General features: G+C 43.6%; 1 protein-coding gene and 1 long non-coding RNA gene across 5 annotated transcripts in view; one reads left to right on the forward strand and one right to left on the reverse strand.

Annotated features, from left to right (window-relative positions):
• LOC147689911 (protein-L-isoaspartate(D-aspartate) O-methyltransferase-like) overlaps positions 1–14,586 on the forward strand; it is a 160,387-nt gene that overhangs the window by 129,204 nt on the left and 16,597 nt on the right. For 3 of the 4 annotated variants that reach the window (XM_086937415.1, XM_086937412.1, XM_086937414.1), the window contains 3 exons: positions 595–715; positions 4,743–4,828; positions 11,241–11,410. In XM_086937415.1, the coding sequence (XP_086793541.1) occupies positions 595–715; positions 4,743–4,828; positions 11,241–11,410 (377 nt within the window). Of the gene's footprint in view, positions 1–594; positions 716–4,742; positions 4,829–11,240; positions 11,415–14,586 lie in introns of those variants that run through there. The other variant, XM_086937413.1, reaches the window with a different exon arrangement.
• Positions 1–14,586, reverse strand: part of LOC147689912 (uncharacterized) — a 61,332-nt gene that overhangs the window by 6,358 nt on the left and 40,388 nt on the right. The gene's annotated exons all lie outside the window — the stretch shown is intronic.

Raw genomic sequence — 14,586 nt, forward strand, 5'->3', positions numbered from 1 at the left:
TTTAAAATTTTTGGGATTAACCTTTGAGCTTTTTCTGATCCGCGCCAGAATTAACAAGGATGTTGCCCCCTCTAATTAAGGCTCTTTGTTCCATATTTAGTTCAGATTGGTCAAGGTTTTCAGATGATATTAAGGAAAATCATTTTAAGATTAATTAATGCAAAAAATGTTGCTCTGTGCTACAGCCCAAACTACTGGACACATTACACCAGACCTCACATAAACATGAAGCTTATGCCAAAATAGTTCCTTTATGTGGTTTGGCATAAACATTGTCTGCAGTTTTAACCATGGCCATGGGTACTTGGGAGAGGGACACCGAGCCAAAGGTGTGGCTGAAGGCCAAGCACTGTGGCCAGTACTGCCAACGAATACTGGGCACAGAAATTGTGAGCAGCGATATTAATAATCACAAATAATTATAGACCCATTTCTCTCTGCATTAAAAGAACAGCTGTTTGCCTCAGACAAATGACATATTATTTTGCTACATTTCATTTTATTTGTCTCTGTGCTTGGTACTCCTGACCGTCAAGGCGGGTGGAAGGAATGTCTCTTATTGGAGATTGATTGATCTGCTGTGCTTTTCTTCAGATGGGTCCCACAGGAAAAGTTGTTGGTATTGAACACATCGAACAGCTTGTTCAGGAGTCCATAGAAAACGTTAGATTGGATGACCAAACTCTACTTGAAGCTGGCAGACTAAAGATTGTTGGTGAGTATTCAAGTCTTCTAGTTTGAGACACATTTTTGGGTTTCTTTCCCTTCACAATGAGATTGAATTCTTAGACAGTGAGCAACGTGTTTGTATATTGATATATGTAGGGTCACCACTTCACTTTGTCATTTTGGACGCCACTTTTTTAGTCGTGAACCTCTAACCTACAAATCATTGCTATAGAGTGGGTCAGTCTTATTAGGTCATTAGAAGTGAACCCGACTATGCCACCCAGAATGCATTAGGTTGACACAAGACTTTAAATTGTGTCAGTAAAGAAAGGTAATGTGCTAGTCATCCTAGATAAATCAGAGATGTTACCTAAACTCTCTTGGTGCTAAGGTTGTCAATTTCTTGGTGTGCAAAACAGAGTATCTTCAATCTCTTTCTGCAGTCTGTCAACACTGATTTGTCTGTGCTGACATATTCACCGCCACCCATCAAAACACCCTGTTTGGATAGTGTTTTGCCCAACCTAATTGGCCATCCTGTGTGTCAGTCTATTTGACCAATCCGGACCTCACATGCTGCATTCCCAGCTTGCCAGGAGTAGAGTTTGAAAGTTATGTGCAGTTAGAAGCTCCCTGTTATCGTCATATATATGTGATGCACTGGGATCACTGACAAAATATCCCCCAAAAATATTGTGATACAAAAATAGTGTGTCAAAAAAATCGATCACAAAAATATAGTTTTTCTATACATGTAATGGTAAGTACAAAAATTGAGAATAAAATACAGTTTTACAATATAATCTAAAACATATATACAATAATTTAGTTTTTTTATATATTTAGTTAAAACAGTAAATATTAGATATTTTAACATATAACATTAATATAATGTATATTTAAAAAAATAATATATATATAACTTAGGTAGTTATAGTTAGGACTTTGTTTAAATTAAAAAAGCGTTTTTTTCTTTTGCCAATCTCTGTGGCGCCGTTTGACAAATCTTCGTGAAATTTTCAAAACTAATGGCATGCTGGCCTCAGCTGCTATCTTGAAAGTTTCAGGGTGCTTCGTCATGCGGGAGCCAAGAAAAAGGGGGGTTCCTAAAACGCTTTTTCTCCATGTTAATTTCCATAGAAAACTGTTGACGCAGCTACAGCCGAACAGCTGAACTGAATTACACCAAATTTGGCAAAAATGTAGCTCTTGGTCCAGAGTGCACTCTTTTTGTTAAATTGTGTAAATCGGTTCAGTAGGTTTTGATAAAATTAAAGAAATTCCCAATTGTATATCTACGGACGTGAAGGATCTGCGAACCCTCCCTATCTCGAGTGTGAGAACTGATTGGCTATCAAAACATCAAACCAGGAAGTGTTGGTGGCCATCTTGTGACTCGGTTGAACCGAGTCACAAGAGAAAAAGTTAAAAAAAAACAAGGACACGGGGCAGGCTAGAAACACCATGAGCCCCTAGGCCTGCTCAGGTTGTCCCATAAACAGTGTAATGGTGTCTTGTAAAGCGCATGTATCACCCCGCCATGGGTTATCTCAGCCCTGTAGACCGCTGGGGAACCCGTCCTGGCTTTCCCTGTGAGATGGTCCCTGCTGGGTATCTCCAAGGTGAAACCAGGCATCCCCGGCGTATGTGGGGGGCCGTTGTGGAGATAAGGCAAGCTAATGCCCAGAGTTGCCGAGTGTGATCCCTGCTTAGAGTAGGCACCGAGGCGAGAATTATCGAGTCCGCTGACCCTGGTCCACGACCCTGCCGCGTCGGGAATTGAACCCTGGTCCCGGGCCGTCCTCTGCTTCTGGGTCTGCCGCCTCTAACCAGTGAGCCACACCACAGGGAACCGAGGGCCAAAAAAAGCATTTTTTTTAAAAGATTGCGGCGGGTTTCGCGCTTGGTGCGTGAATCCTGGCAAATATTTTTTTAAACAAAGCTTGGTCCCCCACGCTTCGTCTCTTTTAAGCCCCGGGGTGGGCCTGGTCCCGGGGGCAATTAATTATGATGCAGGAGCCAGCGGGGGACCCTGCTGCCCCGGGGACCACCCCCTCCTGGGACCATAGTTATTAAATGCGGGGGGTACGCTGCCCCCCCCCCCCCCACAGCAGCCCCAGGTACCGCCACCTCCACGAGGCTTTATTGTTTTTAAAAAAAAAGGTGTGGGGGGGGCTCATGCCTCTCCATACTGCCCCGGGGACGCCTCTTCCTCAGGGCTATATTCATTATAAGCGGGGGGCTGCGCGGCCCCAGGGACCACCACCTCCCTGGGGCTAACTTTAAAAATTAAGAGTGGGAGGGCTCAAGCCCACCCCCCCCCCCCCCCCACACTGCCCAGGCACCTCCCCGTGGCACAGATTAATTAAATGCGGGGTCCGTTGTGGGCCCCAGGACCACCACCTCCCCGGGGCTATACATAAAATGGGAGGGGGCCGTGTGGCCCCACTCTAGGAGCCCTCCAAGGCCCTGAGGACCGTCACCCCCCAGGGCTGGCTCCAGCAATGTCCCATGCTGCCCACCCCCGAAGCATTGTAGTTTGCTATGGCATGGCGGGAGCTCTGCTCCCCCATGCGCTCTTGTTTGGGGCATGAGATCCCTGTCGTTACTGAGGGTCTTTAAGGGTCAACTATCCCACCTGTTACCTCCAGTAATGCCCACACAGTGGGATTGCTGAGAGGTGGTAGGAGGCCACGCCCCTTTTTACACCACTCTGCAAACGTGCCTCTTGGCGCACTAGTGGTGGTGTGATGAGTTCCCCTTGTGTCCGAGGGCCTCAGGACTAAAGTGGACTTCATCCCCCAAGCAGCAGTGCGCCAGGAGGAGCATTTGCAGAGTGGTGTAAAAAGAGGGCGTGGCCTCAGACTGTACCCACTCCAGGAGGTTCAACAGTAGGTAAAGCGTTAGGCTTGAAAGGGTCAAATTTACTACTCCCACACCAGTGTGTGAAACAGTAGGCAAAGCGTTGGATTTAGGAAGGGTTACAATTACTATTTCCACTTCAGTCTTTGCAACAGTAGGGAAAGTGTTGGACTCAGGAAGGGTAACATTTACTGTTCCCACTCCAGTGTGTGCGACAGTAGGGAAAGCGTTGGACTCAGGAAAGGTTAAATTAACTCTTCCTACACCAGTCGATGCAACAGTAGTTCAAGTGTTTAACTCAGGAGGGTTTAAATTTACTATTCCTACTCCAGTAGGTGCAACAGTAGGGAAAGCATTAGACTCAGAAGGGGTAAAATATACTATTCCCACGCCATTCACTGGTACAGTACAGAGAGAGTACTTCACTTTAAAACAAATAACATATTTCTAACAATTCTATTAAATACCAAAAAATATAAAATTCGAAATCTAAAAATTAAATGTCTTAATTTTAACAAAAATACAAAAATAATATAAATATTCTTTTTTTATAATCACCAATTAATAAAAATCTTATTAATATAATTAAAATTCCACACTATATTCCCACTAACATAACAGCCAACAATTAAAATGTAATAGAAATAAAGTATAACACAATTAATACGTTAATTATTTTTTATTGTATAAATGAATAATATTTTATTTTATTTATTATTACTTAAATAACTTCCCCCCCTCCTCTACATACTAAACACACACCTAAAATATAACCTAACAAATATAAGTATGCATTTAAAATAATTATCAATTAAATAATTATTAAAGTAATAATTATCAATACATTATTTCTTAATTCACTTCCCAGTATGTAATCCTAAAAGCACAACTAACACCTCACATATCATTTTTAAAAAGATCTTAATTATACAATTCCCATAGTGATTAATTTACTTCCCGTCTACTCCTACATACCCAACAACCCACTCCTGACATATAATGTGAAAAAATCTCTCAATTACACAATTTACAAAGTTAGTTATCATTTAAATAATTAATACGTTAATTATTAATTAATTATAACTAATTTACTGCCCACCCTGTACCCTATAAACCCCACAACCTGCACCTAAGTCTGTAGGAGCCATAGGATGGGTGTTGAGGTGAAACTTATATTTACTATTACTCGTTCTCCCCTGTACTTTCTACAGTTGGTGATGGAAGGCTGGGATATCCAGAGGGAGCGCCCTACGATGCCATTCATGTTGGCGCAGCAGCAGCTACTGTCCCGCAGGCGGTAAGGTTAGAATGGGGAAGTGCAAAAAATGGTTGACTTTTCATTTAAATAATAGTTATACCATTAGCAGAAGCCTTACATACATCTCTTCAATGCTTGTCCTCGTATAAACACAACAGCCAGAGAACTATGGTGTGATAGTTTATTAAAGGTCTGGTGTGGAAAACCATTTCAAAGCATTTGCAAATGCACTTAATGTGGGGAGGGCTATTGTAGATCAAAAAAGGCGAGATCCATGCCAGCGTTTCAGGTCATCTGCTTAAGTTAAATATACATACCTTAGTAGTGGATGCATGGGCAGGTGGTAGGCAATGTGAAATGCACTAGTGGATAAGGGGAGGTGTCTATGACTGGCCCTCTCTGGGTTTAGTTACTGTAAGGAGAACTGTGCAGAGGATGAATGGTTCTAGCACGGTGCTACTAAGGTAATTTAGCTGACCAGAGGCACCCTCCAAAGGGTAGATAGAGGCTGCCTGAAATTGAAGTGCATTTTCCCTGACATCTGGAAGCATGTCATCCTCCTACCACTTAAGAAGAAGCCTAGTGTAGATTCAAGGGAATTAAATAACTATAGACCAATTTCACTGCTACCGGCGCCAGTAAAAATGCTGGATAAATTGGTGCAGCGACAACTCGAGAATTTCGTTGATTGTCAAGGTATCCTGCATGACACACAATCTGGCTTTTGGGCCAGTTTCAGCACTGAGACGGCGCTTATAAAGGTGGCAGATTCAGTGAGGATGGCGACAGATTCAGGGGCATCGGTGATGCTGCTGGTCCTGGCTTTGTCAGCAGCTTTCAATACCGTAGATCATCTAGTCCTTGTGCAGCGTCTTCAGGTCATTGTCATTGGAGGTGTTTCCCTTACCTGGCTAAAGTACTTTCTCAAAAATCGCACTCAAAGAGTTTCACTACAACACTATCAGTCCGGTACCAAAAACTTATGGTGTTGGGTCCCTCGAGGTTCGGCGTTGAGCCCGCTCCTCTTTAATATTTACCTGGCCCTACTGTTCTCACTCATAGCTAACTGGGGTGTGAAGGCTATATCTTACGCCGACGACATACAGTTGATGTTTTTCCTTTAAAGATCAGTCGGCGGCAGCTCTTAAGAATTTCAAAGGCTGTATGAACGACATCGCTCTCTGGATGAATAACAACAAACTGAAACTCAATGCTGAGAAAACGGAGGTGATGTTCTTTGTCAAGATTCAGCCACCTGGAGAGGAGCTGTGGTGGCCAGTGGAAATGGGATCATCGCCCTTCCCAGCTGGCACAATAAAAAAACCTGGGAGGAAAGTGGGAGGCAGACCTCTCTTTTCTAAGCAGATACAGCAGGTGAGAGCCACCTGTTTTAGCAAGCTGAAACACCTGCAGAAAGTCCTCCATTTACTGCCAGAGGACCACCGACTGGTCATTGTCCATGCCACTGTAACATCTAGGCTGGACTATGTTAATTGCCTCTTCCGGGGCTTGCCAGCGTACCTCATCAAGAGACTTCAGATGGTACAGAATGCGGCTGCGGGATTGATTAGACGCGTCTCTTTTCGTAATCACATTTATCCGCATATTAAAGCACTCCACTGGTTACCGGTGGCAAAAAGAATTGAGTTCAAGGCCCTAATCCTTGCTTTCAGGTCATTACATGGGAAGTGTTCCAGTTACCTGCGACAGTTGTTATGCATTTACAAACAAAATCACGCCTTGAGGTCCAATTTGAAAAATCTGCTTTGTATTTCGCAAGTTAGGAAAGCCCGCCTTGGCAGCAGATCTTTTACGATGAGGGCAGCCAAGTTAAGGAATTCCTTGCCTAACCGCATGCTACTGATTGAGTCAGAGCTACTATATAGAAAACCTGTAAAAACTTGGCTGTTCCATCCTGCTTAATCTGCTCTAGGTTATGTAGTGTGCAGCTTGGCTGTGCACCATTCTATTGCCTAGCGCCGGGACACCTCTTCGGAGGTAGCTGTTTGTGCTTTTACAAATGGCGATATTATTATTATTATTAGGCTAAATGGGCAGGAGCTTGAAACATGGACCAGGAGAAAAGAATAATCTCACCTAACCCAGGCAGCTAGCTCATTATGTAAAATAAATTACAGTAGTGCACGAAAATAATGCTGTCATTGGTACATGTACTAAATAGTATAGTCTATAGTGTGCTAATAAATAGCCATTTATTATAACCGGATTGAAAAGCAGGCTAGGTAAACCCCACACATTGGGTAAGTCCTTACATCTAAGGAACACTATACAAGCTGTAAATATGCCACACTATACAGATTCATGTACATAACCTACAAGTTAACACTACTAATTAGCAGATTAAACAAATGAACGCTAGCTGTTGCACTCCCCAACACTCTATTATGTTTAAATCTATATTGAGTTTTCAATGTGCTTTTATAACAGTGCAAAATTCCCATTTTGTGAAATAAACTGGAATAAATCTATCATTCTCATCCCGCCCAACTGACCCTTTCCTTGCCTCATGTTCCCCTATAATATCTCTCCATTTACTAAATCATGTTATACGTTCGCTGGAAATGCCCTGAAACATAGATTGTTCCACCTGGCGTGGTTTTCAACATCTTTCAGTCTCCAAACCACGTCTTTAGTGATGGCCCAGGCCTCCGAGACTTCCTTGCGAAAGGCCGGTGACCGTATCTTCAAGTTCGGAGATCCTTGTTTCTGCAGAGGCTGAACAATCATTTTGAACCCCTCAAACAATTGACAGCATTCCTCCAATTCCAACATTGTGTATGGAAGGGCATCAGAAGCTCAGACACTGAGATAAACACTTTAGTTGTGTAGGTTGAAAGTTTGAACTCATGCCTCAGCCCCTTTATTTATATCCCTGACCGCCCCTTCTGCCTAAAATTGTTATTAAATGGCTCCTTTCTTGGTGTAAATATATGTGGAGAGAGTCTGCATATTTGGTGAATTCCCATCTGAATGATAGTGTCCAGACGGGGTCCAATTGGCCCTCACTCTTGCTGAGGGGCTTTACTTGCTTGCCATAATCCATGTCATAAATTTATCCCCATTTCCAAGGCCAAAAACTGTGCTTTCCAAAAACCACCAATCTACCGATTCAGACGCCTTCTTGGCGAGGAAAGCAAGCAAAATTTCCCTCTTTCAAGCATGTGATATTCTGCACCATGTGCTGCTTTTCTTTCTGTACATTATCCACCTTGTTTTGGTCCTATGAAATCTGACTGGTCAGAGTAAAATGAATGGCATAGAATCTCCAACTTCTGCCAGTTTCGATGCTGATGCCTGCTTTGTAGGGTGATTGGGACCTTAGAGACAAGGCCTTTATGCTTAATCTTCTTTGCCCCTATGTTCTTCCTCCCACAAAATAATCCAATAATAGGGAGGGAAGCCCCCACGGATAATCATTCATTGCATTGGACCACTCCAGAGACAGCCATGTATGTTCAGCTGCGAGAGCCCTCCTGTCACCTTCTTGTGTCTGCCAAGGCTTAGGCATCCACAGGGAACCCTTAGGGTCTCTTATGGTCTCTCACAGTCTCTCAAATGCCTGCCAGCCCTAGCCATAGTAGAAGCTATTAGGGCCTTTAGAGTATCAAACAATTTGGATTTGGAGGTTGATAATGCAATGTTTGGATGCTAACATTCCCATTTGTATACAGTTATTTGTATTTGCCAAGGATTAAGGTTTCCAAATTGGATGTCAGGGTTCAGTGGTATTTGCATTTGAGGGTAGTTTTGGATAGAAAAGGTGAAAATGGAATCTTGCAGGTATTATTACCTGGAGTCTGATCTGATGTGAAACTCTCTTAATTTTAGGTTCGGTGGCAATAATGAGATCACACAAGAAATTTGGGGGTAATTGATCTTTAGAGTATGGTATAGTATGAGATTGCTTTAGTATGCACACTTGAGCTATAACTCGTGGCATAAAGACAATGTTGTAGTAAGAGGCTACATTTGAAAGTTTTCATCAGGAGGATTTTGCTTTTTGGTTGACGGCACATTGAGTTGCAAAATTACCCATTATGCAGTTTTAGCGTGTGTGTAAAACACTTAGGAGCACCAATCACATTTAGGTAAAAAAAAATCACCCTTGGTGCAAAGAAAGAAGGATCGTGAAATCACATTAAGGAACAAAAACAACTTGTGGCCGACATGTCGGCACACAACATAGCTCCCACTCCTGAATCTTGCCTGTTGGGACTGCACCAGCGAGTGGAGGGTGGTAAACATATACATTGTTTCATCGATCTGGCCTTTGTCCTGTTTAAACAAAGTATCACGATGGCATGGAAATCTCCCACACCCAGACATTCAACAGGAGGTGAATGTTGGGAGACCTTTTTACTCAAAGTGGAAGCCAAATCTAATGAAGGCGCTCCATGAGCAAGTGGCACATCCCCCACATGTAGTACCTCACCACGTGGCATTATGGTTGTCCCACCACCGCTCTCAACTATACATCGCTCCCCACACATGCATTAACTTCACGCCCACTCCCAAGTTGGCTTACCACACTCCCCTGGTCACAACCAAACGTCTAACACAATTTCACAAACCCTGTTATTTTTCCTCTTTTCCACCTGTGGCATGCAGGGCGAGGACAGGTTCCCAAATCATCTAGCTTCCTGTTTTCTTACTTAAACATGTCTTTATAATAATCCGGGGCCCATTCCGCACAGCAAGGTAACAAGAATGATCTCCAAACACTACAGTTTGCCTTTAAGGAATCTCAGAGCTCATTGATTTGTTGATCTTTTTACTGTTTCTTTCTTTTTTCTCCAAGTTCTATTATTTATAAACATAGGTGTAGTCTGCACAGTAGGTGCTGATGTTTTCGACACAGCCTGTTAATTACTGACTACAATTTGAATCCGCTATGATCACCTTGTCACCATATTGTTCAACAGAAATAATGTGTTGGGAATTTCACGAAAAATTGCTGTATTGCAATACATCTGCTGTCAATATAAACATTAAAGAAAAAAAGGGGAAAAACACAACTTTTTATTTTAGATAATGATCCGTGGCATTCCCGAAGCAGGAAGCCTAGAAAATACTACGTACTAGATGGAACGGGAGGAATAGAGTGGGATCATTAAAGTTGTAAAGTTGTATTGTTTGAGGGTTATTTCAATGGGGCTACGGAAACGCAAGAAGGCAGACCTAATTGACTGAATTGTAATTCAACAAACTCAAATATATGCTACTGGTTGTACGAATTGGTTCTACCCATGTGCCAAGGGTGATAAAGTTGCCATTACTGAAATGTGTTGCTGTTTCCACTATATGAAAAACACAATAAAAATACGTTGGAAAAAAAAGAAACAAAATCAACTTTGGGTGCAAAATCACAATAATTTCAACATGAACAGAGTGTGAAAACACCTATGAAAGAAAAAATCATGTTCAGGTGCAAAATTCTCCACACCACAACATCAACAGTTGTGTTGACCGGCATTTTTTGCGATGTCCACATTGCGGAGGTCAGTTTTTGAGGGGGCATCGCATTCCCGAATATCTGGGAATACTATGAGGCAGCACAGGTACAGGTCATTAACACATGGGCATTTGCCTAGCAACTGTTCCCCACGTTCCGAATGGACTGTGAGAAGTGGGGGGAGAGGGGGTATAGCTATGGGCTATATGGGACGGATTTCACCAAATGTGCCCCCGGCTATCGCCACGGTCATCACTGTCTGGTGTAAATTAGGAGAGGAGCTGGGGTGGAAAAGGCAGTTGACCCCGCTATGGGTGGACACATGGCTCCGCCCCATACCGGACCTGCCAGGTTTCAAGAAATGTTGGACACAGCTAGGCGGCTAATAACGTTTTTCCACACTTTTCACTGAACACGTGGGTAGGTTAACGCCTATTAGACGACTTTCACATTAAATACTGGCACATATATTGCAGTACTCTTCATCTGAATGGCTCATTTAGATTACTTTGTTCTAGTATGAGTAAGATACTTTTGTTTGATAAGTCGGCTGCTGCAGTAGCCACATCAAGCCTCTAATATTTTTATGTGAGAATTTAAAGATCCTGCAGGTAATCTGTTTACTGCAGAAACTTGAAGGACTTTGCCGAACTTGAGGTACAGATGGAGTTGTACTCACGGGTTTGCCTCAGCGTTATTAATGTAAAGATCCAACCGCACTGATTCAAGGACACATCGTTCTCTACTCGCTTCTAAATTGTAAGGAGTATTACTGTTGCAGTTACCAAAATGGAGTGAACTTGTAATTTCCAAATTGGTTAATGATTTCTGGCCAATCATTTAGTCGATTGATAAACCAAATGTATAATGTGTCCATTATAAATACAGTATTTGAAACCATATGATCTAATCAAACTGTTCTGAGGCCTATAATTTATTATGGGTGATTTACATGTGGTGTTTATGTTTCTCTTGCAGTTGCTGGATCATTTGAAGCCTGGAGGAAGACTCGTTATACCTGTTGGGCCAGAGTATGGAAGGCAGGCACTGCAGCAGTATGACAAGACCAGTGATGGCAAGATAGTCCAGACAGAGTTGATGGGAGTGATGTACGTGCCTTTGACGGACAAAAAGAAGCAATGGCCGAGGTAAGCGAATGTCAAGATTAGGCCTGGGCGGTGAACTTCGCTCCATTTGCGGAGTTTGCAGAGTTTTCTGCTCTCCGCGAAGCTTGTGGAGTGCAGAAAACTCCGCTTCGCGATGTGCAGTAGAGTTTTTTTCCCCGCTCGCAATCGCGTACGGTAAGTTTGCGATCATGAATGTTAGTTCGTGAGCGCGAGTTGACGCTCGGGTAGAATTTCTACCCGAGCGGCAGAAATACCAGCACAAACTGCTGTCCGCACTATACTCGGCCACTTGCGGAACTTCGCAGAGTTCTGCGTAGCAAAACCAGATAGCCAATTTTGGGGTCAGGGACCTAAGGGGGTCTCATGAAGCAAAAACACAAATGCCTCAAAAGTGGTTAAAGAGCGGCCATTAGGGACTTGGATCATAAAACCTGACATATTGCTCATGCTAATTACCATCATATCAAACAAACATGGTTGCCGATGGGGAAGGCCTATCTTTGCCAACCAAAACACGATGATAAAGGAACTTAATATTATCACATTTGGACTCCTACACTGTAATCAAAGTGAACATCAAAATCAAGCAGAGCAAGAAATCGGTAAAGACAGCAGACTGCACAAATGGCAGAACCTAAATTGTGCTAAAAGGATGTTCATCAGACTGAGGCACCTAAAAACAAATACCCACAGTGATTCACAAAAAAAAAGAGCAACTCACATTTATACATACAAATTGATTATTTCTGCCAGCTGAAAGTGCAAACAGTAGAAGTGGTGGCCTTCAATTAACAAGAACCAACAAAGAAACTGCAACATCGCAAGCTTAACAGAATAATGCACAGGCCTACACACTATGAACAGTCACACTAACACCCACGGTAACCTGCATAGTAAGCAAATGTATGCCATATGTAATGGACAAATGAATACTAACACCACCTGGAATGTCTGCAAAAGGATCTGTCGTGACTAAACATGACGCATGACTGACAGCACCTGGTACAAAAGCACATTGCTGGAGGTGTTTGGCCGAACTGCCCTCCTGAGACTCACAGTGGGGAAATTTGTCATAATTGCAAACGGACAACTATATATTTGTACTGCCAATGGCACTATCTTTGGCAGGTGCCCCCACCTCACAAGCCTTACTACATTCATTATGACCCAACATGTTGTTCTACTGCCATGCTGCTGAGGCATAGCATTTCAACCAACAGTGCTAGTTGTTGGCATTGCACTTCAGTACTATCGGTCACCTGTGGGTGAGTCCGCAGTACCTTGTTTATCCAAGTGATTTCCTTCTCAGTGAAGTGATTAGTTGTGTGCAACGCCCTTGTCACATCCATTTAATGCATGCCGGACTACACTCTAATACATGCATGCCTCAAGCCCCCGAGTGTGGGCCTTAAATGCTCTTCGTGAACTTACACGTCTTCAGATGACATTGTTGTGGCTACTACATGCGTCCTGTGTGGCAAACATAGACTTGCCATTTGGCCATGTCTATTACAGACCCCAGATTGGAGGCAGACATCATAGTACAATCATGGAGGGCCAGGTTTAGGTTTCACATGCGGAAAAACAGGTGGGGACATATGTCAGAGAAAGATGACATTACAGTGACAGTGATGGGTGCCTGGTTTGGGATGCCTGTTGGGAGGTGTGTAGTATGAGCGCTGTGAATTTGCATACTTATCCTGGTTGGCGTGCCATACAATCACTGGAAGGGACAAGGATGAGTGTGGTGACATATGCAACAGAGGCATACTGCAAAGCTGTCATAGGTGAACCCACTGCCAATACATTGATGCAGATTTTCCTAATGAGTAATGTGTTTTAGTACTGACATAATAATACTTTGTCTTTCTGCTCCTTTGTCATGGTTCAAAGAAGCAGCTGCTTGACTTTGCTCCTTATTCCTGGAAGAAATGTCTGCAAACATGCGTAAACAATCTGGCAGGATGATCTTGTGCACTTACATGGAAAAAGTTTCAGAAGAATGCCCATGTACAGACTGCATTGCTGTTGTTCCCTCAACATTCCCTTGTGTTAGCCGTGTGCAGGTCCCTGGGAGCTTTATCCACTTCATCTTGCAGCTATGCATTATCTGTTATTGGTGCAAAGCACAGGACCTGAATTGGTCTTAGTAGAGTGGGCTGCACTGCTATACCCTACAAAGTGCAAGGTTTTCTGAGGTGGCCTATGCCAGAGCTGTTGAGGATGTCCCTCACCCACCCTCTGCCCATAAGCCTTGTTGGCCGCCTCACCTGTCAATGGAAATAAGCACATTTTTTGCCTCCTGTCAATGTGCTCACCCTGGTGATCTGTTTGAACCTCCTGTTGTCGTCTTGTAGTTCTAAATGCCAGCACAGCTTTCCATTCTGTCATGTTGCTTTAATTGTGGGATGTCGTCCCGGTCACTGACATCCAGGCCCGTTGAATATTACGCACCACCTGACTTGTGAATTCTATTACAGGACCGGAGGCTTCAGATTATGCTTCTCTTATCTTTACTGCAAAACACAGCAGCCAATGAAAACATGCAATTTAGTATAAAACAACTACATTGCCCATGATGCACATATATCAGCCACGCCCCCGTAGTCCATAAGAACCTCCTGCGTGGTCCCATCATCCTCTTTCTTTGCTGCTCATAGCAAGAGTTAAGTACACCTTTGCATGTTCCCTCACTCTGCTATTTGCATGGGGGTTTCATTGTGTTGTTGCTGACATTCATTGCTGACATTGGGTGTATTCTGTTACCTTTGAGGCTTTGGGTGTTCCTTTTCAGGGTTTTGACTGTGTTAGAAGCGTTGCTCCGATCCTTAAAGAATATCTGTCCCCAGGGTTTTAACTCATATGCCGATACAGCGGAGCACTCAATCCCGCCTTCCGCTGCATGCGACGCCTCACAGTCGCGTTTGAATCACTGTCTTCGACCGGGCAGAGCGGCAGCCGTTTTCCTTCTCGGAGCCTTTGTTTTTCCCCGGCATTGCACTCAAGGCGCCGGCGTTGGGCCCCCTAATCGCCCTCCTCCGCCGCACGCGCCGGGTGCCTCTCGGCCGATGCGCGCTCCTAAACGCGCTCAATTGGGCTGCATTTGGGCGGCGCGCTTCAGGGCGAATTCCCCGACATTTTAAACTCGTTGGAAAGCATTTTCTAGATCGGTTTGCCACTCTGCTTCAGATCGCCTT

Source organism: Lissotriton vulgaris, chromosome 9 (genome assembly GCF_964263255.1).
Source record: "Lissotriton vulgaris chromosome 9, aLisVul1.2, whole genome shotgun sequence".
NCBI lineage: Eukaryota > Metazoa > Chordata > Amphibia > Caudata > Salamandridae > Lissotriton > Lissotriton vulgaris.